General features: G+C 37.1%; 1 protein-coding gene across 3 annotated transcripts in view; it reads left to right on the plus strand.

Annotated features, from left to right (window-relative positions):
• LOC147072961 (G-patch domain and KOW motifs-containing protein) overlaps nt 1-21,780 on the plus strand; it is a 53,308-nt gene extending 31,528 nt beyond the window's left edge. For 2 of the 3 annotated variants that reach the window (XM_085945982.1, XM_085945981.1), the window contains 2 exons: nt 908-1,085; nt 2,751-4,110. In XM_085945982.1, the coding sequence (XP_085802108.1) occupies nt 908-1,085; nt 2,751-4,103 (1,531 nt within the window). In that variant the 3' untranslated portion in view covers nt 4,104-4,110. Of the gene's footprint in view, nt 1-907; nt 1,086-2,750; nt 4,111-16,531; nt 16,665-17,528 lie in introns of those variants that run through there. The other variant, XM_085945983.1, reaches the window with a different exon arrangement.
• The last annotated feature ends 2,032 nt before the right edge of the window (nt 21,781-23,812 follow it).

Genomic DNA, 23,812 nt, shown 5'->3' on the forward strand with positions numbered 1-23,812 from the left:
ATTATAGTTTGTCAATTTATGGCTACAGCCGTATGTTGTAGCTTAACCACTGGGGAATGACAAAAGAAATGGCGTATTTCAAAAAAACACTACCTTATTCTTAGGTCAATAATTAATATAAAGAAATCATTATTCATAAGATGTTTATCACACTTGAATGGTCAAAGACATAGCTTATAATAAGTATCTTTAGAATCATCTTCAAATGTGTTGATCTTGCCGATTTTTTGAATAATAAAATGCCTAATTCTTGTCAAATTTGGGATCACAGAGATTATCAATATAATTTTTTATCGTGAATATTTTACAAAAATTATCTCGTAATAAATTATACTAATGGTTTCATAAATGCGTTTAAAAATTAATAAATGTAAAAAATCTTAACACCACTGCACAGTTATGTACCGAAATATGACTATATTCTAAAACATTAGAGCGAGAGGTTTAAAAGAATACTATTTTATGTAACAAAAATACTTTATGCAGTCATTAAATGTTTAAAATAACTATAAAGGATAATAAGGCTTCAAAATTATATAAATAGATTATCTACAACGTTTAAGGAGTGTCCAGGATCATGGTTTGAAAATACAATAAAAACTCAATTTTGACCTACGACGAGCACGTGGGCCGTTAACAGATTTTTGTTTTTACGAGAAATGGATGGTAGCCACTTGCTCAACCTATTAGGTCCAAACTCTGGTCCGAACACACATTAAAAGCATGTGAATTTTCCAGATCCATCATTCGAATCCCTAATTTGTGTTAAAAATGTAAATTCGATTCTGGCTAGTCGGTTGACTTGTTAGATGTAAGCGTGGTAAAACTGTCATTATGTTAATATTGTTTCTGAGATTTGTACATCACAATATTATACCATTAATAAAAAGTGAAAATATTTTATTAGATCCACCAATCTTACGTTACCGACACTACGACCGAAAGGAATGGGTTTAGGCGCTGATAAGAGTAGTGCTAAAATGAACGAGAAACAAGACGGCGCTGCTAAAGAAGAAGAAATAAAATTGATCAAAGGAAGCTATGTAAAAATTGTGGCCGGTAAACAAGCTGGAACATATGGACAAGTTAGTATCGGAGCTCTTTATTATTATTGCTATTAAGGCTATCCGACAGTCCGGGTAGCGAATTCACATACTAACCATTGATGATGTGATGGGAAATATACAGCCATGTGATATTATTATATTAATGCTAATCCGTCTATACTGGCAAACATTAATTTTTATGTTCCCACCACAATCATTCATAACTCTTCAGTCTTCATGATACCCCGTCGCAGGACGGATATGATGTATCGTACAATTAACCTGTTTGATGGCACCAGTGGCGGCCGGTGATAATAAAATTAGGGAGTGCAAATAAAGACATGCATTTTTCTTTTCATGGTATTGAAAAAAAATCTGCAATAGCCTTCGTGGTGGAGGTAGGCGTATGCTAAACGACGCTTACATTCACGAACAGCATTTATTTGTTGTCAAAGTTACAAAGTTCAAGTCTCTGGTATGATAAGTATGATGCAAAAGGCAATAGGTACACACATTTTTCGATTTTTATTGTACCTAATTACACTTCATATGTGCTGACATAGTTACCATGTTTGTCACTCGTAACTTCCATAAATCGTAACTGATGTAAGTATTTTAGACGTGTGTCATTGAGAAAAAGCCGTAAAATCCTCATTTGTCATCCCACATCATTCTCATATGCGCGTTGTATCATTTTTATAAATACTGGGCATGGATCATTAATTTTCCAACGGGATATCACTTGTATTAAAAATTTGCCACTTTTGTACACCTCCACTCCAAAATTGCACTCCAAATGGGACTGATTTTAAAGACATTCAACATCAAAAATAATAGTAAGTATAAGTAGGTGTATTGTATGTATTATGTTACTGACTTACTTTTCTGTAGATTTATTTATATTAAAATTATTTAATGTTTAATTTTGAAATGTAAAATAATTATAAAATCGTATTTGTATGGTGAGATGGCTGTACCTAACTTAATTACCACAATATTACTCTAATCGATATGTTGATTGATTCAATATTAATATGGCACATCAAACAACAGAGCATTTACCTCATAACGTCATAACGTATGAAATAATAATATACCCAGTATTTTTAAATACTGTGCGGGAACCTTTTACCTACTTCATACGTACGTACAATAATATTATTATAAACGGGCCAGTCAATCGGGACATCTATCGGTTATACTTGAAGCACTAGGAGAGAGGACATTGCTCAAAGCAAGGTAAAAATTGTATGTTGAGTGAGGTTACATTTCGGCAGCATGCAAAAAAATCGTCTACGGTCGGGCACTCGGGCAGTACAGGTCGTCTTTCGAACATTCAACAAATACTATGAAAGACGTACATGTATACACATCTCCAGCTCAGCGGCTGGTTAAAAATACGCCAGAAATACTTACGTGGATGCGACGATGGACGGGCGACAAATTAAAGATATTTAATTAATTTTTTAATTAAATATCTTTAAATTTAGATAATTATTACAATAAATGTAGTTATTTGAATACGTACATATTGATACCAGATAAAGGTATCCCCCGGGATACTACCGCAGCTGACCGAAGCATCGGTTTTCCCAAAAGGACACCTCAGCCTACCTCCGCCCTAAACTTGTCTTTATGTAGTTCATTTCAGTCAAATAGCCATTGCAAATACCATTTAGATGACAACATTCTTTTTGCCATAAGTTCTCTCTGGGTACGAACTATGGCAATACAGGAACCGGATGGCCGCAACCGCCGCCATCAGAGAGAGAGTTCCGCGTAAGGAGAGAGACGTCCACTGACGCGTGGGTGGGCAATATAACCGGCCGGCACCAGCCGGCTCGCTCTCTTTTCCGCCAGCCCGTCGCCCCAAGAGGTCCTCGCAGAACATCGCCGTGTCCCGCCATCTTGCCGTTGTTTATCACTGTACGCCGCGAGTGCCGTTGTCGCCGGGTTCGCCATCTTGCCATTGTTTATCACCGTACGCCGCGAGTTGCCGTGTTTGCCATCTTGTGTTATTCTCAGTTCCCGTTTTATTTTTTTCTTCGTCTCGTGTCCTCTCGAGCCTGCGCCCCAGCCGGCACCGCGTGCCTGTCACCTCGTGTCCACCGAGTCCGCGCTCCGTGCTGCTGCCTCGTGCCCTCGGGAGTCTGCGCCCGTGCTTGCCGCGTGGTCCCCGAGCCTGCGCCCCAGCTGGCACCACGTGCGTGTCATACCGTGCCGCCTTGTGTCCGCAGCAGCCTGCGCCCCCGCGTGCGCCCCAATCCGTGTCCACGTGTCGTGCCACCTTGTGCCCGCTGCAGCCTGCGCCCCCGCGTGCGCCCCAGTCCGTGTCACGTGTCGTGCCGCCTTGTGCCCGCTGCAGTCTGCGCCTCTCGTGTCCACGGGGTCTGCGCCCGTGCTTGCCGCTTGGTCACCGAGCCTGCGCCCCAGCCGGCACCGCGTGCTTGTCACCTCGTGTCCACCGAGTCCGCGCTCCGTGCTGCTGCCTCGTGCCCTCGGGAGTCTGCGTCCCTCGTGTCCACGGGGTCTGCGCCCGTGCTTGCCGCGTGGTCCCCGAGCCTGCGCCCCAGCTGGCACCACGTGCTTGTCATACCGTGCCGCCTTGTGTCCGCAGCAGCCTGCGCCCCAATCCGTGTCCACGTGTCGTGCCGCCTTGTGCCCGCTGCAGCCTGCGCCCCGCGTGCGCCCCAGTCCATGTCACGTGTCGTGCCGCCTTGTGTCCACAGCAGCCCGCGCCCCAATCCGTGTCCACGTGTCGTGCCGCCTTGTGCCCGCTGCAGCCTGCGCCCCAGTCCGTGCCACGTGTCGTGCCACCTTGTACCCGCTGCAGCCTGCGCCCCTGTCCGTGTCACGTGCCGTGCCGCCTTGTGCCCGCTGCAGCCTGCGCCTTGTGTTGGGCCGCCCCGAAGTGACCGGCGCCCCCTGCCTAACCTCGGGCTTACAACAGCCGCCGCCTCGTGCCACGCTTTGTTTGTTTTTTTTGACTTATTCGCGACTTGTTATTGTGACTTATGTGTTTATATACTCTCTAGCTGTCAATTAAATATTGTGTAACCCTGTATCAGCGTGTTTACGTCCACCACACACTCTCTTCCCCTGTCAAATGTTGTCGGCTAACGATATTGACTATTGCTCAATATAGCCGGTGTCAATATTATTACATAATAATTTGGGAGATCAGTGCACATTTGCTCCTATACAAGAGTCGTCCCTGGATGGCACCATAAAGGTTGATTTTTTGAAAACTATATATTCGTGGATGTGTTGAATAGGTTAAATTTATAATTATTTTTATCATTTTACTTTAATATTTATCTAACAACCGTGAGGTTGCTGCTAAAAGTTGGTGAAGTCGATAGTTTGGGTATTAAGAGTTAATGGATTATGTGTCTATGTATAAATATGTATGCTAGATAAAAAATTCAAGGCCATCCAATATAATGTAGAACATGTACATCGACACCTCCTACGTAGAGTATTGTAACTTCAAAATCGCAACTTTACAGGAGAGCGGTTTAAAGACACAAAAGCTTGGTGTAAGTCGACCTTTTGAATGTTTTGCACCAAATTTGGGATGTTTATTGTCAATATTTGTTTTGCATTAAAGGATATCTAATATTTTTTGTGGTTTATCAGAAAATGCAGTTACAACACTACACTGCAGAAAATAATTTGTTCGAAATATTGTATAAAGCACATACAATGGTTTACGGCGGAACCTATCACATGCATTTAGTTGTATGTGATACTTATTATAATTAACATCGTCATGGTGTTGGTGAAATATATTGTATATGCTAGATACAATTCTTCACTTAGGAATTTTCGCGTATTTAAAATCATAGTTCGGTAATAACAATAATTAAAAGTTATGGTATGGGTCATCAGGTAGGTTGGAAAAAATATTCTCTATATAAAATTGCTTTTATTGTCATTTCATAAAGCATAAAATAAATTTAAGACTTTCATGACGTGATAAAAATTAAACATACGGAAAAAAATAGAGAAGAAACAATTTCAATCAAAAATCCATATTAAGGAAGTATGTAAATATTGAAATAAAATTAAATGAAAAATTACAATCACTTCAAACCAACGTTCTTACGAATAATTGGTACAATAATTTATCAAATATCAAAGTAAAATCAGACATGGGAATAACAATGGGTGATTAGGTGGAAGGGTGTAAGGCTGGTAAAGTGAAAGGCTTCAGGTTAGAATATACGTGAAATTGGAAAAAAAATCATTTTGCAACTATATTTTTAGATTGGAACTAATTTTCAATTATATGATGCGAAAAAAGAAGCATGCAAAATTTAAACATACAACCAAAAAGAGATTTTTTACACTGACATATTAATTATTAAGCTGATTTTGTTTTCATCCTACAAAAACACAATTTGCTATAGGTGTTCGTATTCACAAATAATAAAATCAATCTTCCTCAGAAACTGCTGGTGGAATTTCAGTGGTAGGTATTAACAGGTATAAAATTACTGAAAAACTCAAGATAACGCTCAGGAATGATTCCACTATTGCACATATCCAGTAAATCATCTGTCTTAGCTTTTGGAATTGGCAATATTTCGACACCTCCTACGTAGAGTATTGTAACTTCAAAATCGCAACTTTACAGGAGAGCGGTTTAAAGATACAAAAGCTTGGTGTAAGTCGACCTTTTGAATGTTTTGCACCAAATTTGGGATGTCAATTGTAAATTATAAATAGATTTGTTTTGCATTAAAGGATATCTAATATTTTCTGTGGTTAATCAGAAAATGCAGTTACAATATTAAAGTGCGGAAAAGAATTTGATCCAAATATTGTATAAACCACATACATAAGTTGTATGTGATACTTATCATAATTTACGTCGTCATGGTTTTGGTGAAATATATTGTATATATTAGATACAATCCTTCACCTAGGATTTTTTGCGTATTTAAAGTCATAATTCGGTAATAACAATAATTAAAAGTTATGGTATGGGTCGTCAGATAGGTAGGTTGGAAAAAATAATCTATATAAAATTGCTTTTATTGTCATTTAATAAAACATTAAATAAATTTAAGACTTTCATGACATGATAAAAATTAAACATACAGAAAAAAACAGAGAAGAAATAATTTCAATCAAAAATCCAATTCAAGAAAGTATGTAAATATTGAAATAAAATTAAAAGCAAAAAAGAAAAATTACAATCACTTAAAACCAACGTTTTTGGTTAAATAATATATCAAATATCAAAGGAAAATCAGACAAAAGAATAACAATGGGTGATTAAGTGAAAGGGTGCACTTCAGGTTAAAATATAAGTGAAACTGAAAAAGAAATCATTCTGCAACTATATTTTTAGTTTGGAATTAATTTTCAATTATATGATGCGAAAAAAGAAGCATGCACAATTTAAAACATACAACCGAAAAGAGATTTTTTACACTGACATATTAATTATTAAGCTGATTTTATTTTCATCATACAAAAACACAATTTGCTATAGGTGTTCGTATTTACAAATAATAAAATCAATCTTCCTCAGAAACTGCTGGTGGAATTTCAGTGGTAAGTATTAACAGGTATAAAATTACTGAAAAAATCAAGATAACGCTCAGGAATGATTCCATTGCTGCACATATGCAGTAAATCATCTGTCTTAGCTTTTGGAATTGGCAATATTTGTGAATAAAGAACCTTTACCGAAAATGAAGTTTCTCGTTGCGTGTGCAATGTGTTGCTTTTCACGACCATGGTCGAGTAGACAGTGCTGGACAAGTCGCACTTGTAATTAATCTTAAACGGATCATTGTGATTTACATTAATTTGTATTAGTCCATATATGATAATTTAATAGAGCTCTGAAATCAAACATACTACGTGATTGATCTCTACCACATCCTCAGGTTTTCCTTCTTGTTTTGTCCATCCAACTAAACAGTACCATTCTGGAGGTGCAAAAATTTGTTTGTTTGTCGAACATCTTTCAATCAGGGCTTAAACGCAGTCCTCTTCATTTTGCGTACGTCCCCTTTCCAAAAATGTGTGCTTTACATTAACATTGTATTTATGGACCAAATACAGTCATGTTAAAGTCATAAACAATGCGATTTCTGTTCTGGCCTATATTGTTAGAGCAAAACCTGGATTCTTTTGCTTATAGACCACAATAAGTAAGTAACTTGAGTCCTCATTTGCACTTCGTTTGCCTTCAGCTTCCTGCTATATGTATCATGTAGCTACCTTTTGTGTAAATTGAATAACTGTGAAATTTCAAACTGATAATTTACGTTTATAATAAAATGTACTTACTCAAATTTCCGTGAAGGGCATTCAAAAAATTTTGGAAGTCAAAATTCGCAGATACAATTTTGCCGTGTAATGATTGAACATCATTTTTATCAAATAGTCTTAACTGACGAGCAAGGTTCTTGCCATAAACTGGGAGTTGCTCCGTGGATGCTACTCGGACTTGTAAGTTTTTGAAAATGTGACATTGGTCACACTGGTCCTTTTTAGGGACATAGTGACACAACACAATTTAAAATTTTCATTGATTATAAATAATAATTGATACTGTTTTTCTGTTTGAGCTTTATGTGTGTATATTATGGGCTCATACGATTCATTATATAGTTTAAATAAATGGGTAAAATCCAGGTCGCCATCTAAGTAAAGTTTGCTTGATCGCTGTCGAACATAATCTGATTCGACCGGTTGGATGGACTTAACATGGTCGGAAACACTGGTATTCAAATCTTCAGTTAATACAACATTGCAATTTTTGTGTCGACTTCGTTGATCAGGTGTTAAAACGGCGGTTTCATTATCCACCTTGTCCAAAGCTGTGAATACGAATTGGTCACAAATAGAGAATGTAGCTAGAAACTTTTTTTGCAGACTGATACACCCCTGTTACAGGCGGGCTTCTTCCGGTGTAAAATAATCATTTAGTAGCTATAAGTCGAAACGTAACCCTGACCTCTAGAAACGGCTTCATAAAACATCTAATCTGATTCCTTGCTCAACCACGTAAGTATTTTTTATTCATAGGTAAAGGCCTTCGTCCGGTGTGTGAAAATCGCATATTGGGCGGAGGTGTAATTAAGATAAATTTAATTTAATTTAAAAAGTATAAATGATGATGGATGAAAGCGATAATTTTAAGACTAAATATAATTATTCAAATAATAAATTTTGCCGCACTTGCCGGCTACGTTGAAATATCTGCGCGCCTGCGCCGAGGTGGTCCTCGTGATTCGTCAAATCCAAAATCATGCGATAAAATTTGGCCAATCACGAGATTCCTTTTTGTGGAATGGCGTGGGTACGCGAAGTTTGAAAAAGAAAAAAAAAGTTAGTGAGCGTCCTTTTTCCGACATGTACGGACCTGCGAAACTTATTGTGAAAAACAAAATTTTTTGTGAATCCGGGGTTCGATGGACTTCCTGAGCTGGCCGCTGGAACCCCGGGTTTCTCAAGACCTTAACCAGCTCCATGTTATTTTCATTTTGACATTTCGTCAGATGATATTTAATGTTAAAACTTCGCCGCGACTGAGTTTCAGTAAAAACTCTGCGTTGCTTTTCATTTATCGCTAATTTAGCAACATATTAACACTTTTATTTCGATCACCCGAAACCTTAACTATTATAATTGAGGTTTTTTTAAAAAAAAAAATGATTATAAAGCATTATAAATCTCATAGTTTATGATAACAGTACCTCTTGAGGTGATTTTTCACAAAAATAGCTCCATATTTTATAATATATCTAATTACTTTTACTGTTAATCTTTTCGAGAGAATGTAGTCTGTTTGTATCAGCAACGCTGGCACTAGTCTCATCATCGTCACAAATAATGTCTAAAAGTTCCATTATCATATTTTAATCAGCACCTGAAGGCAGTGATGACTCTGTAAAAAGCAAAACAACTAAATAAACATGAATTTATAAAAGTTATCACGCGTATAATGTTGCAACTAAAATTGTATGTCGCCGTATAATATGATAAGTACTACATACAATTTATTTTACTAAAATAAGCACGACGTAAATTATTATAAGTGATAGATACAATATTTTTTTTCAGTTTTTTCCGACGTAAAATATGGTAAATATTACATACAATGATAGTTACAAGTAAAGAAACGACGTAGACAATGGTAAGTATAACTTACGATACTTTTTGTTGTCGTACGAGAAAAAGATTAAAAATATTAACTTACGAGGGTGGGTCAATAAGTCCTTAGAAAAGCCGACAGGTGGCGCGACTAGTACTGTAAGCGGTTTGTTTTCATGCAGCGGCACTACCGATTCAGTATGCTGCGGAGTTTCAATCAGATTGGTCGGGTTGTTGTGTGTTTCTCGTACATTTAAAAAAAAAATTGCTTGTGGAAAATGGAAAAATGGAAAATGGAGAAAATTGAGTTTAGAGCTGTTATTAAACATTTTAATATAAAAGGGTTAACAGCAAAGGAAATAAAAAATGAGTTGGATTTAGTTCACGGCATATCTGCTCCTTCACTTGCAACTATTTATAACTGGTTAAATGAATTTAAACGTGGTCGTACATCAACAAAGGATGAACCACGCTCAGGACGTCCTGTAGAGGTGACTACACCAGAAATGATCAATAAAATCCACGATATGGTGTTAAGTGACCGAAGATTAAAGTTGAGTGAGATAATTGAGGTTACAGGGATCTCAAAAGATAGCGTCATTTCTATTTTACATGACAAATTGGGCATGAAAAATATTTCTGCAAGATGGGTGCCGCGTTTGCTCACAGTCGACAATAAACGCAATAGGGTGGTGGCCTCTAAAGCCCTGCTCATGCAACGCAATCCGGATGAATTTTTTCGTCACTTTGTGACTGTAGATGAAACATGGATACACCACTATACTCCCGAGACGAAAAAACAGTCAAAGCAGTGGATTGCGAAGGCAAACCATGTCCAAAGAAGGCGAAAACCGTAAAATCAGCTGGTAAGGTTATGGCTACTGTATTTTGGGATGCACGTGAAATTATTTTCGTTGACTATTTGGAAAAAGGAAAAAAAAATAACAGGGGATTATTATGCATCTTTATTGGACCAGCTAAAAAACAAAATTGAAGAAAAACGGCCTCATTTAAACAGGAAAAAAATCCTCTTTCATCAGGACAATGCCCGTGTTCACACATGTTTACGATCAATGGCTAAAATTGAAGAGTTGAAGCTCGAATTGGTCGACCACCCACCGTATTCGCCAGATTTAGCCCCCAGTGACTTTTTCCTTTTCCCAAACTTAAAAAAATGGCTAAGTGGACAACGTTTTTTTTCAAATGAAGAAGTCATCGATCGGACAAATGCTTATTTTGAGGACCTTCCGAAAACTTATTTTTCTGACGGTTTAAAAAATATTGAGAAAAGTCTAACCAAGTGTATTGAGCTCCAAGGAGATTATGTTGAGAAATAAAAAAAAAATACAAAAATAAAAACTGTTTTAATGCTTTTTTCTAAGGAATTATTGACCCACCCTCGTACCTTGAATCCTAAAGTCACAGTTTCCCTGGGTAGAATTTATTTCGTCCATTGTTGTTTTACTATTATTATCCGTTTCTATAATATTATACGCTGTACTATTAATTGTCCCATCTGGCCTAATCACACATTTTTGTGCACGCATAGATTTTCTATCAATTTTTGTATTCTTGACACTAAAGTCCTGTAGGGGATATATTGCGCAATATTTATTGACATTGTCTAGATCTCTTCATTATGGTACTTAATATTTACCAAACCATACAAAAATACAATATAACCGAAAGTTCACAGTGGTAGCGGTGTGTCACCTCCCGTCCGAAGTGAAGTATCGTAATTAGCAGTAACAATACACCCGCGCGGCAAGATCTCCGCGCGTTTCCCACGTATAGTATTGCTAAATACGTTACCATACTTCACGTCGGAAAAATTTCAAGAAATTTGAGATACAATAATATGCAATGCTTGAAAATCGCACTTATAATACGAATTTTGAAATTCTGTAAATTGCATCATATGTAATACATACTATGGATAAGAAAAATGAAAAAAAGTGAAAAACGTCATTTTGTTAGTTACAATAGTATACGTAGGAGGTGTCGATTTGTGAATAAAGAACCTTTACCGAAAATGAAGTTTGCTGTGCTGTTGCGTGTGCTAGGTGCTACTTTTCACGGCCATGGTCGAGAAGACAGTGCTGGACAAGTCGCACTTGTAATTAATCTTAAACGGATCATTGTGATTTATATTAATTTGTATTAGTCCACATATGATATTTTAATAGAACTCTGAATTCAAACATATCTACGTGATTGATCTCTACCACATCCTCTGGTTTTCCCTCTTGTTTTGCTCACCCAACTAGACAGTACCCTTCTGGAGGTGCAAACATTTGTTTGTTTTTCGAACATCTTTCAATCAGGGCTTGAACGTAGTTCTCTTCATTTTCCGTGTGTCCCCTTTCCAAAAATTTGTGCTTTATATTAACATTGTATTTATGGACCACATACAGTCATGTTAAAGTCATAAACAATGCGATTTCTGTTCTGGCCTATCGAGACATCGATGACAACTCGAGTCCTCATTTGCACCTCGTTTGCCTTCAGCCATATGTATTATGTAGCCACCTTATATGTGAATTGAAAAACTGTGAAATTGAAAACTGATAATTTACGTTTATAATAAAATATACTCAAATTTCCGTGAAGGGTATTCAAAACTTTTTGGAAGTCAAAATTCGCAGATACAATTTTTTGCCGTGTGATGATTGAACATCATGTTTATCAAATAATTTTAACTGTCATTGCACTTGCTCATGCAAGGTTCTTGCCATAAACTGGGAGTTACTCCGTGGATGCTACTCGTACTTGTAAGTTTTTGAAAATATGACATTGGTCACACTAGTCCTTTTTAGGGACATAGTGACACAACACAATTTAAAATTTTCATTGTTTATGAATAATTGAGACTGCCTTTCTGTTTGAGCTTTATGTGTGTGTGTTATGGGTTCATACCATTCATTATTTATAGTTTAAACAAAGGGGTAAAATCCAGGTCGCCATCTAAGTAAAGTTTGCTTGATCGCTGTCGAACATAATCTGATTCGACCGGTTGGATGGACTTAACATGGTCGGAAACACTGGTATTCATATCATCAGTTAATACAACATTGTAATTTTTGTGTCGACTTCGTTGATCAGGTGTTAAATCGCCAGTTTCATTATCCACCTTGCCCAAAGCTGTGAATACGAATTGGTCACAAATAGAGAATATAGCTAGAAACTTTTTTTGCAGACTTTAACCAGCTCCATGTTATTTTCATTTCGATATTTCGTCAGATGATATTTAATGGTAAAACTTCGCCATAACTGAGTTTCAGTAAAAACTCTGCGTTGCTTTTCATTTATTGCTAATTTAGCAAAATATTACCACTTTTATTTCGATCACCCGAAACCTTAACCATTAAAATTAAGGTTTTTTTTTTTAAACAACATGATTATAAAGCTTTATAAATCTCATAGTTTATGGTAACAGTACCTCTTGAGGTGATTTTTCACAAAAATAGCTCTATATTTTATAACATATCCAATTACTTTTACTGTTAATCTTTTCGAGAGAATGTAGTCTGTTTGTATCAGCAACGCTGGCACTAGTCTCATCATCGTCACAAATAATGTCTAAAAGTTCTATTATCATATTTTAATCAGCACCTGGAGGCAGTTGTGACTCTGTAAAAAGCAAAACAACTAAATAAACATGAATTTATAAAAGTTATCATACGTATAATGTTGTAACTAAAATTGTATGTCGCTGTAGAATATGGTAAGTACCACATACAATTTATTTTACTAAAATAAGCACGACGTAAATTACCATAAGTGATAGATACAATATTTTTTTTCAGTTTTTTCCGACGTAAAATATGGTAAATATTACATACAATAATAGTTACAAGCAAAGAAACGACGTAGACAATGGTAAGTATAACTTACGATACTTTTTGTTGTCGTACGAGAAAAAGATTAAAAATATTAACTTACTTTGAATCCTTAAGTCACAGTTTCCCTGGGTAGAATTTATTTCGTCCATTGTTGTTTTACTATTATTATCCGTTTCTATAATATTATACGCTGTACTATTAATTGTCACATCTGGCCTAATCACACATTTTTGTGCACGGATAGATTTTCTATCAATTTTTGTATTCTTGACACTAAAGTCCTGTAGGGGCGGGCATATTGCGCAATATTTATTGGCATTTTCTAGATCTCTTCATTATAGTATTTAATATTTACCAAACCATACAAAAAATACAATATAACCTAAAGTTCACAGTGATAGCGGTGTGTCACCTCCCGTCCGAAGTGAAGTATCGTAATTAGCAGTAACAATACACCCGCGCGGCAAGATCTCCGTGCGTTTCCCGCGTATAGTGTTGCTTAATACATTACCATACTTTACATCTGAAAAAATTCAAGAAATTTGAGATACAATAATATGCAATGCTTGAAAATCGCACTTATAATACGAATTTTGATATTCTGTAAATGGCATCATATGTAATACATACTATGGATACGAAAAATGAAAAAAAGTGAAAAACGTCATTTTGTTAGTTACAATAGTAACGTAGGAGGTGTCGACATAAAGCGCAAAGAAATTAGCATTGTGCCTGATTTCATAGGGCATGTCAAACTTCAAATTGCAATTACTCCATAACATCATTTGGAGACTTACCAACTTTTGGCAGTAGTAACCCAATTATTACTTTCTCTTCTACTTCATTGTTATATTGGTTGTTATTTGTAATTAAATCATTTTAATATTTTGTATGTATTATGCCACATTGGCCAATCTCTGTAATGACATAATACTCTTTTTTTTCTAAATAAATAAAAGTCGCTAAGAAAAATATGGTATTTCTTGAAGTTTTAAGGGCCCACATGGCATGTAAAGGTCAAAATAAACAAAAATAATCCAAGTATGAACAATACGTAAGCTTTGTGGGAAATGTATGTCATTATTATACATACATAGTTACAGGACATTTTAAATTAGTCTTTTGTCAATTCGTGCATTAAGCATCAATTACATTGAGCTTCTTTACGAGCTGTTTGTTGGCGAATTTACAATCTGCCTGTAAAGTCGCCCCGTGTAATCATCGAACAAGCTAACAAGCAGGTTTTAAACACTCTAACGAGAAAAGTTGAACTTTACACGCCGGCGTATGGGCCTACTGCGCCTGCGCAGTAGAGCGCAGTAGCAACCTCCCGGTAAAAAAAACTAACTACGTTCTGTCAAAATAGTCGCTGGCTTGTGGCTTCTCAGCGAATGGAAAGTTTTGTGTGTAATCATCAAATCGCAGTAGCTGAATCGCCCGCTTTTAAATTCGCCAATAAACAGCTCGTAAAGAAGTTCAATGTAATTGACGCTTTATACTATATCTAATTTTAATAATTAATAACATTTCATGTACAATAAAATATATTCGGTAAACCTTATGCCGGGTCCACACTGGCAACATGTCGCTGGCAACCTCGTTAAATTTTATGACCAACGACAGTGTGGACCCGGCATTAAATCGTAATTTTTGAGTTTAATACATTTATTATTATTTCATGATCCGTTCGTTATGAAAAAAAATCATCCTTTTGCTCTCTCATTCATCAGGTTCCTTATTGTCATATTAAAACCAGGGTGGGCCATATTGTCACTTGCAAAAAGTGGTTGAATTAGCCATGAAATATGGCAAAGTTTGCCAGTTTTCACTTGATGTTCAGCACATCATTGGAAGCATTCTACTTCATAACGATGACGCAACACTGCCATCCTAATTTTAGCAAGTGCTATTCCACTCTTGAATATATTTGCCTAAATCATGGGTGGCCAACCCGCGGGCCGATGCGGCCCACTGGGTGTCAACTTGTGGCCCGTGGAGCAGTGAGAAAATAAAAATAATATCAAATGCTGCCGCTGGATGTTCTAATTACGGAAATTAAGATACGATATTGGCTAAAGATTTTAAAAAGCACCGTGTCCTTTTTCTGCATTTGCAACGCCATTCTCCGTAGACGTGAATTTATTACCGGGAAATTTACAAATGGAACATTGTGAAATATGTTGCGATAAACAGATAATGGACAAATGCCATCAGGTTGGTTTGGAAGAGTTTTACAAAACAGATTTGGGCAAGGAGAAATATCCTGCATTTTACAAACATGCTCTAATGATGACTTCGCCATTTGGGAACACTTAGTGTGAGGCCTCAGTGCCAGCGTTCGGCGCAGCGTTGAGCGTTTTGCGCAACTCAAACGTATAACCGTATAAATTTATAACCAAAAAAAGACATTGTCTACGAACATTTTCACACACGGTTATACGTTTGAGTTGCGCAAAACGCTCAACGCTGCCACTCAGGATGTACACTTATACGTGTGAACAGCTTTTTAGTCAGATGAAGCATATCAAATCCCAAGTGAGACCATGAATCACTGATGTGCATTTGGAAAACTATTTTGCGTGTAGGAACAACTTCACTCGATATTGATGCACTTAGTTCTGCCACACAAAATCAAACTTCTCTCTAAAATTTATGATTTTTATATTATTTTGTTAATTTTTTATTTAAAAAAAGTTTAATCTAATAAATATGTATGATTCTCATTTTTGTTTTATTTTATCAATATATATAATATACTTATATTTCTTTTTTGTTTTGTATAATAAAAAAAATCGGTTGTGCGGCCCGGTAGGAAATCTCATTTTTAGAATCTGGACGGCTGCTGAAAAGGTTGGCAACCCATGGCCTAAATCTATCTAAACATTGAACAAAACATAACATGGCCAAGCCAAATTGAGACTTTTGATGGCCAAATAACAGAATTAGCCACAAATTACTAGAATAATAGAAACTAAAACTAGAAAATTTTTGTGTAAATATTAGTTTCAAGATTCATGAAAGTGTGGCTGTCCAATTCCAGGAAAGCACACAGTATGATGCAGTGCCATACTACACCGTGGTCACCCATTACGAAGTTGTGGTACAAACACAGCTCTGGTATGACATACAGCTCTGCAAATCGACATACGGACTCATACTTTTACGCAAACGATACCTGCTCAACCGCCACCTTCATTGTAAAAACACGCTGCTCCGCACTTCGCTTCTTTAATAAACATCGCTCTCAGCTCACATTTTGCTGATTCTTGGAACCTATCCTACACCTTCAGTCTAAACCGAAACTACACTGAACGAAGGGCCTCGTCTACAAGCCTTCACACGTCTGTAATGAAAAATTGAATGATATTTGTGCCAGACATATGCGATTCTCAAGCATCTGGACTTCAACCAATAGACATGATAACGATATCAGGGTGCTTTTTTATATTGCGTCATGTCATCTATGTGTGTAAATATATTGAGGCGTGTCCTTGGAACATACTTATTGGTATTTTTCATTTGCAGGTGACTGGATTTGACGATGACAGTGGTAGAATAATAGTTAAAGCGGCATGCGGGGGTATTAATCATAACCTCAATGAATTCATGGTGCAGACTATCACACCACAAGAGTATAACAAGCATTCTAAAGTTATAAGTAAGTCGCTTATTCATGGATTACGTAAGCTAGGGTTTCCTAACCCTTTTGCCTTACCGCTATAAATCAAATTTTCCGAGAACAGGCGGCCAGTGTTGCATGACACAACCTCGCACATTTATCTAGCGACAGTCGCGCGTAGCCTTCGAAACGTATTGATATTTCAATGCGGCGATCGGCGAGCCGGTATAGGAATGACCAATTCGTATGTGTTTCTTTGTGACTGCTTTTCATTGCTGATTTAGGCAAAATAAATGAATTCAAGAATGAAAACCTAACCTAACCTAAGAAATAATCCAATATTATAGGCTATTTTCAAAATTTGTCTGCTGCTGGCTTCCTGTAAAGTGTAAACCGAAAAGAACCGTGTTTTATTTAAACATTAATTTTATGTCAGTACTTTACGACCCAAAGAAGTTGGACAGTCTTTAGTATACAGCCATATAATTTCGATACGACATTTTACGGTGATGCATACGTACAAGTTTCCAGACATGAACTTGATGGACCACCTGAAATAAACTAATTCGATCTGAATGTAATTTATCCATCAATTAGTTTAATGATCCAATCAAAACAAGCATTGTGACAGTCGATGCGGTATCTGAATCGTTGCATGTAATTGTTATTTGAGGTTGACGATTCTTGATCACAACTGACAACAAAAATTGCTGACAACTAATACATGACCTATAGAATCTAAAATAATCTGTATTTATCATTTTGTTTTTGTTGGCGAGTGCTCATGTGAGTGGTGTAACCCATCATGCTCGTGTAAACAGAGCATAATGTCACGGATGTGGTTTTGTCTTCCAATAGGTGATATGTTTATTGTTGAACACATGGTTGATTTACTGCTTACAGATGCTGTCAAATATGAGGAGTATAAATTAAAAGAGTTGAAAAAGGAGAATATCAAAATTGAAAAGAGAGAACCGTCAGAATCAATCGAAAGTGCAGCTGGTAATTCTAAAAACTCCTGCCCCATGAAGGATACGAAAAACAGATCACCGTCACGCGAAAGAGAAAGACACAGACAAGACGACAAAAGAAGCGCCAACAGGCGAAACAGTTCCATCTCATCCCTATCTTCATGCGAGGAGGAAAGGAGAGACAGGGACAAGAAAAGGAAAGGGAAGAAGAAGAAAAGAGACAGGAGCAGATCTCCGAAGGATCGCCGACGTAGGCATTGACATAATAGGGAAGATATCATTTTACAAATGAGGCATCTATTTCCCACGTTTTGGTGTTTCGAGTGTAAATGGTTGGTTTTAATTGTAGTTTATAAGGGTGAAAGTAGGTACTTCCTTAATAAATTCGTAAGGGTTCGTTGTGTTGTTGAAGGCGAAACCTGAGCTCGTGCCTGGCTCACCACAATAGCTCACTGTACACTGATAGGGTTACGGGAAGCCGTGTATACCGTTTTCAGAGTAAGCAAGCTACTGTGGTGAGCTGGGTTTTGTAAGAATAGCTCACTGTGGTCTGATAGGGTTACGGGAAGCCGTGTATACCATTTTCAGACCAAGCAAGACTACTATGCTGAGTCAGGGCCAAGCTGGCCCAAGGTTAACTGATTTGTTCAAGGCCGTGTATTGCCAACTAGGCGACCCCTTCCTCGCCGTCCAGCTGATAAGGCCGGTGCGCTTCGGTGGGGAACGCGCTGTGGTGGGGGCGCCCGCGCCGACTTTAGGTAACGTCCGATGTGCGAGCGAGAAAGTATTTGGAGACCCCGCGCTATAAGTTTCTATTTTTAATTGTATAATATTTTCAATTTAGAATAATATGCCTATTTTAATTGCAATAATTGTAAGCAAAATAAAATTCAATGTGTATTGGTTAGTGAGTCATGGGCACCTTATGAAGGCTCAGAGCAACCTAACATTCGAAAGCAGATGGATACTGGTGCAGTGGTATAACTTTAGGAGATAAGAGAGTGGACCATGCAGCCTCTCATTACGCTGAGTGAAGTTACACTCAGACACATGCCGTGGGTGCCTCATGATATCAACCCGCCTTGCCTGTTTTCAAGCCAACTAGATTCTAAATATAATCCACAGAGAGTATATGACGGAGCTACGGGATGCTGGCATGACCTGGGAAGGTGTAAAAAGACTGGCGAGCGACAGGGATTCCTGAAGGCGCTGTGTGGTGTCGAGGCCTGAAAAAAAACAAACCATAAGTGCGAGGGAGAAAGCATTCAGCACGCTTATAATCTTCGCAATATGTGTTATGAGTAAGATAGAAGGTTGACGGCTTTGTACAATATTTTTTGTACACGCTGGTAATATTATTTTGAATGACAAGTCATCCAAACTAATAATTGAAATTTATAGTTTTTGTGTTGAATATAAAATTAGTGGTATTTAAATGTGGTAGCCGTACTGAGAAGTAATAAAGACTGGCACACAGGACGCGATCTGTCGCGGCAGTGATCTAGTTGTATACATACAGGGCGATCTGTGAGTTACTAATCGGAAATCTTTGGTTTTATCAGGTCATGTAGTTAGTTCCTTGAAACTTACACGTGACATACAAAAATATAGAAAACATCTATCTTCATGACATTGATGCTCTATACGTCGTGGTACTCCCAAATCTTTCCCTTTTCGTATTGATGTTGTCATGTACCCAACATCAACTTTTTTCTATTACTCTGTAGGGCTAATAGAAAAAGGAGCTGCTCCTCATCCGAATTACTCATTCCGAACAAAAACTATTTAAAAAATACACATTTCGTTATCGTAGATGTCAAAGGAGCCAGTCCACAAAATCATAATGCTGAGAAACAGGTGCGCTTAAAGATATAATAACTATATATAGAAACTTTGAACATAGAATATACTTTGTGGTGTTATCTTTTTATTATTTTGTAAAAATAACTAAAAAAAAACAGTATCTTGGAAGTTATATCTCTTGACCACTGAATATTGAAATGTACAGTTGGCACACGTGTGTGGTAGTCAAGAGTTTTGTGGCCTAAATCCATTGACCACTGCATCTTTGATGATTTTAAAATGCTTTTGTGTACTTTACTCATTTTCGCCAAATTTGTGGCTTGGCTCCCTTGACATACATCTACGGTTATGATTTGCCCGCTAGGAAGCAACCACAATACTAGATCGCTCACAAAGATATCACGGCCTTTCTGACATTCTTATATCGCGTTCTGTGTGCCTGAGCCTTTAGATGGTATTACGTTCCATAGGTTAGTTCCACCAACCACAAGTAACAATGAAACGCACGGAACACGGTTTTAGCAAAACAATACGCTGAGTCTATACAGTAGGTATATTATAATATAGTCTAAGTGTGGTGTCCATATCAACTGAAGAGCGGATATAATATATCGTCACTGTTCTGGCAGAAGACACTAATTCGAAAAAATTACATATTGATTTAGTTATACCAAAATGTTCCTTATTTCAAACTTTACCGTCTGGAAAAACACACTAATTTTTACAAAATATACATTTACATAAAAAAAGTTTGTTTTGCAATTTGTCTACCTGAGACGATAGTATACACGAAAAGATATAGCACCATGCCAAGGAGTCGACGTGGCTCTCACTCCTCACATCCTCGATGGGCACCGCGAGCGCACCTCTGATTCATCTGCACAATATGATATACCTACACGGTCTACTTTGTAATTCGTCTACCTAAAACGATAGCAAGTAATATACGAAAAGTCACGGTAGAAGCATCGGAAGTAGTCGTGAATCCAACTCCTCACTACTTAACTTGGAACTACAATTACACTGTGTGAGCATTTTAGTTCCGTATGTATATGAGAGATGCAGTATGACTTTGTATATTATTTAACGCTGGCCATTGTCAAGAATATAGGTATGGTGCCATTGTATCCAGCCAGTGTATTGGTTACTTTGGTGTTAGCATCATTCTTCTTCTTCATAGTAGGAACCTCATGGCCGAAGGTCGTGACTCGTATGGGCTCCACCCCTCTGTACACCCAACTTCGTGTTCGAATTAACTACGAATTCAATATGTGGTTCTACTAACAAAGCTCACGTGACTCTTCTAACATGAAGGACGCAATTGTTTCATTTGTGATATATCTACCCGAGGCAATAGGAAACCAAGAAAGTCATGTTTCCAGTCGTAGAAGTGGTCATACCTTTCATGAATCACCACGTAACTTGTTTACATGCATATGGTTAATTTTCTATTAAGCCACTGCTGAAACACTTTTTCGTAATAATTTGAGAGATGCAATTTATGTTATGATTTGTCTGCAAGAGCCATATGCAGTAACTCAATTGATATTTTCTCGGACAACAAGGTGTTTGTAGGTGACTACACACAAAAATGACCCGTGCCTTAAGCGCAAAATCTTAAACCAGTGTGTGCTTCCCGTAATCACAAGTGCATGTGAAACATGGACCCTAAGTATAGGAGAGACCCAGAAACTTATAGTAGCACAGCGTGGTATAGAGAGGTGCATGCTGGGCATAACGCGAAATGACAAAAAGCGGAATGATTGTATAAGAAAACAGACAAGGGTTTGCGATGTAATAGTGTTATCTAAAAACCAAAAATGGAAATGGGCTGGATACATAGCTCGAAAAAGGGACAACCGATGGACAAATGTAGTCATCCAGTGGTACCCAAGAGGTACAAAACGTCTGCAAAATAGACTTAGAGGCCGCTGGATCGATGAAATGGTTAAGTATGTGGCAACGCAACGCACAGGACAGAGAGAAGTGGAATCAGCTTGGAGAGGGCTTCATCCAGCAGTGTATTAATTCAGACTGATGATGATAACTCTAACAATGCTACTTTTCCACCAATGGTAGTTACTCTGAAATTCCCTTAATTAATATGTCTTCTACTGGTCATTATTTACACATGTACCTACTTATAATCTCTACGCTCTATAAGAATAATATACTATTGCAGTATGTATCTATCTCATTTTTTTTATAAAGATAACTAGATAATTTTACGTACTAAAATTTTTCCCTAAAACTATGACAATGGCTTGAAAATATTCTGCATTTTTCTCCTGGCAGAAAACACTAAATAACACTTAGTGTAATCAGTACCGCTGAAAAAGACAAAATGTGTTCTGGCAAAAAACACTAATTCGTTTTTTTCTAAACAAATAAGAAAATAAACATAAAAAAAGAAAATTTTACTTTTTTTTTATACTTTAACCTTAATAAATAAACAGTCTTTATTTTAAAGTCATAATTTTTACGATTACTTAATAAACTCATATGATAGACCATTTCAAACATTTTAAAACTTCAAAGTTAAATTACTCGAAACTAGTATTCTCCAATCAGTGATGTCCCGTGGGGGTAGGCAGATTGAGCGTCGCTTGGGGGCGACAGTTACTCGAAGGACAGCAAATCGAGGAGAATCAATAAATATATAGGAATTGGTACCTAAACTTAGTAATAATGGAAATATCTTTCCATTAAAAAATTCAGCTCACTGGTTGGAAACAAAATGAACCTATTAACACGTTCGGTGCGTCGGACACGGCTCCCGTGTCCATACAAAAATTGTAACCCCGCGTCAGTCACGGCAGCCGTGTTCATGTGTTGCTTTCAATGTTATTAACCAAATATTTTACAGCATGTCTACAATTGTTGTTATTTATTCTTAGGACCCTTAGCACTGTACAAAATCTTTCAGTGTTAGTAAGTACTTGCCACGGTTCGGTCGTTTCAGGACATTTTATTGAAACTCTCATGTAAAGGCTTGTTCACACTAGTGTAATCGGAATACGTACATCAAACGACTTATAATATTTTGTTGAAATATTGTTTACAGTTGTAAATTGGTTTTGTTTTATCACTTTTTTTTATTATTTTGTAAATATAAGTATGTAAGTAATATATATAGATAGTCCAACGCTTATGCCGCGCGGCCACGGTGGGTGTTATTTTTTATACCGAGTGTATATTTTTTTCTAAATTCCATGTGAATATAAACTTTTCCCGACGTTTTGGTGCATGTGATCCCTTGTGTTTTAGTGATAGTGATTTTCATTTTTTACCCCACTGACAATGGATCGGCCATCGTGTTCAAAAAGACAAAGAGTAGAAGAAAGCGATGACCAAGTGCACGACAGTGACGGAAGTGATTTTGATAATATTGTATGTGATTATAACATTGATAGTGAATCAGATTGGGAAAGTGATGATGACATATTTTTACAATCAATTGCAAGAACAAACGTACCTGAAAAGTGGTCATTTGAAAAAAAACAAGCCACATCTATTCAATTTTCGGCTACGCCTTGCATAGAAATCGACATGAGTGGAAAAGATCCTATCGATTATTTTCATCTTATAGCTGATGAGAAATTTTATAACTACATCGTAGACCAGACAAATGCGTATGCAATGAACATTTTAGCTCAAACGGGCGATAGAAGTCGAATCACTCAATGGAAAGACATCACAATTGACGATTTCAAACTATGGTTGGGATTTCTGTTTCATACAGGAACGATACGTTCGAATCGTCTGAGTGACTATTGGAAAAAAGACTACCTCTTCAATTTGACTGTATTTTCGCAGTTTATGTCCCGAGACAGATTTTTACTGATAATGAGATCTTTGCATTTCAATTGCAATGAAGAAGACAGTTCCAGTTTAGGTAAAATACAACCATTAATTGATCTGTTCAATGAAAGGATGGACGCCATATGTGCCGAAAAAAAATTTATCAATCGACGAATCGTTAGTTTTATGGCGCGGTCGCCTAATTATTTGGCAATACATGAAAGGCAAAAAAAGCAAAATATGGCATCAAACTTTACATGCTCGGAGAGTCTGGTGGTTTGGCTTTAAAACTTATTGTTTATGGCGGATCAGCAGATACGGAATTGGGGGGGAAAGACCATACCAAAAAAGTTGTCCGAAAATTAATTGAAGGTAAAACAGGAATCGGTCATTCTATTTTCATGGACAACTACTATAATAGTGTTCCACTGACTGAGGCTTTACTCCAAGATAAGACATTTGTCACGGGAATCCTAAGGAGCAATAGAAAGGGTAATCCTGATACGGTTGTCAATAAAAAACTTAAAACTGGTGAATGTATTAGCCAGTACACGGATATGGGTATATGCGTTACAAAATGGAAAGATCGTCGAGAAGTAGTTACCATATCAT

The sequence above is a fragment of the Rhyacophila brunnea genome, unplaced genomic scaffold, assembly GCF_057557595.1.
Source record: "Rhyacophila brunnea isolate RB1 unplaced genomic scaffold, BYU_Rbru_1.0 scaffold_19, whole genome shotgun sequence".
NCBI classification, from domain to species: Eukaryota; Metazoa; Arthropoda; class Insecta; order Trichoptera; family Rhyacophilidae; genus Rhyacophila; species Rhyacophila brunnea.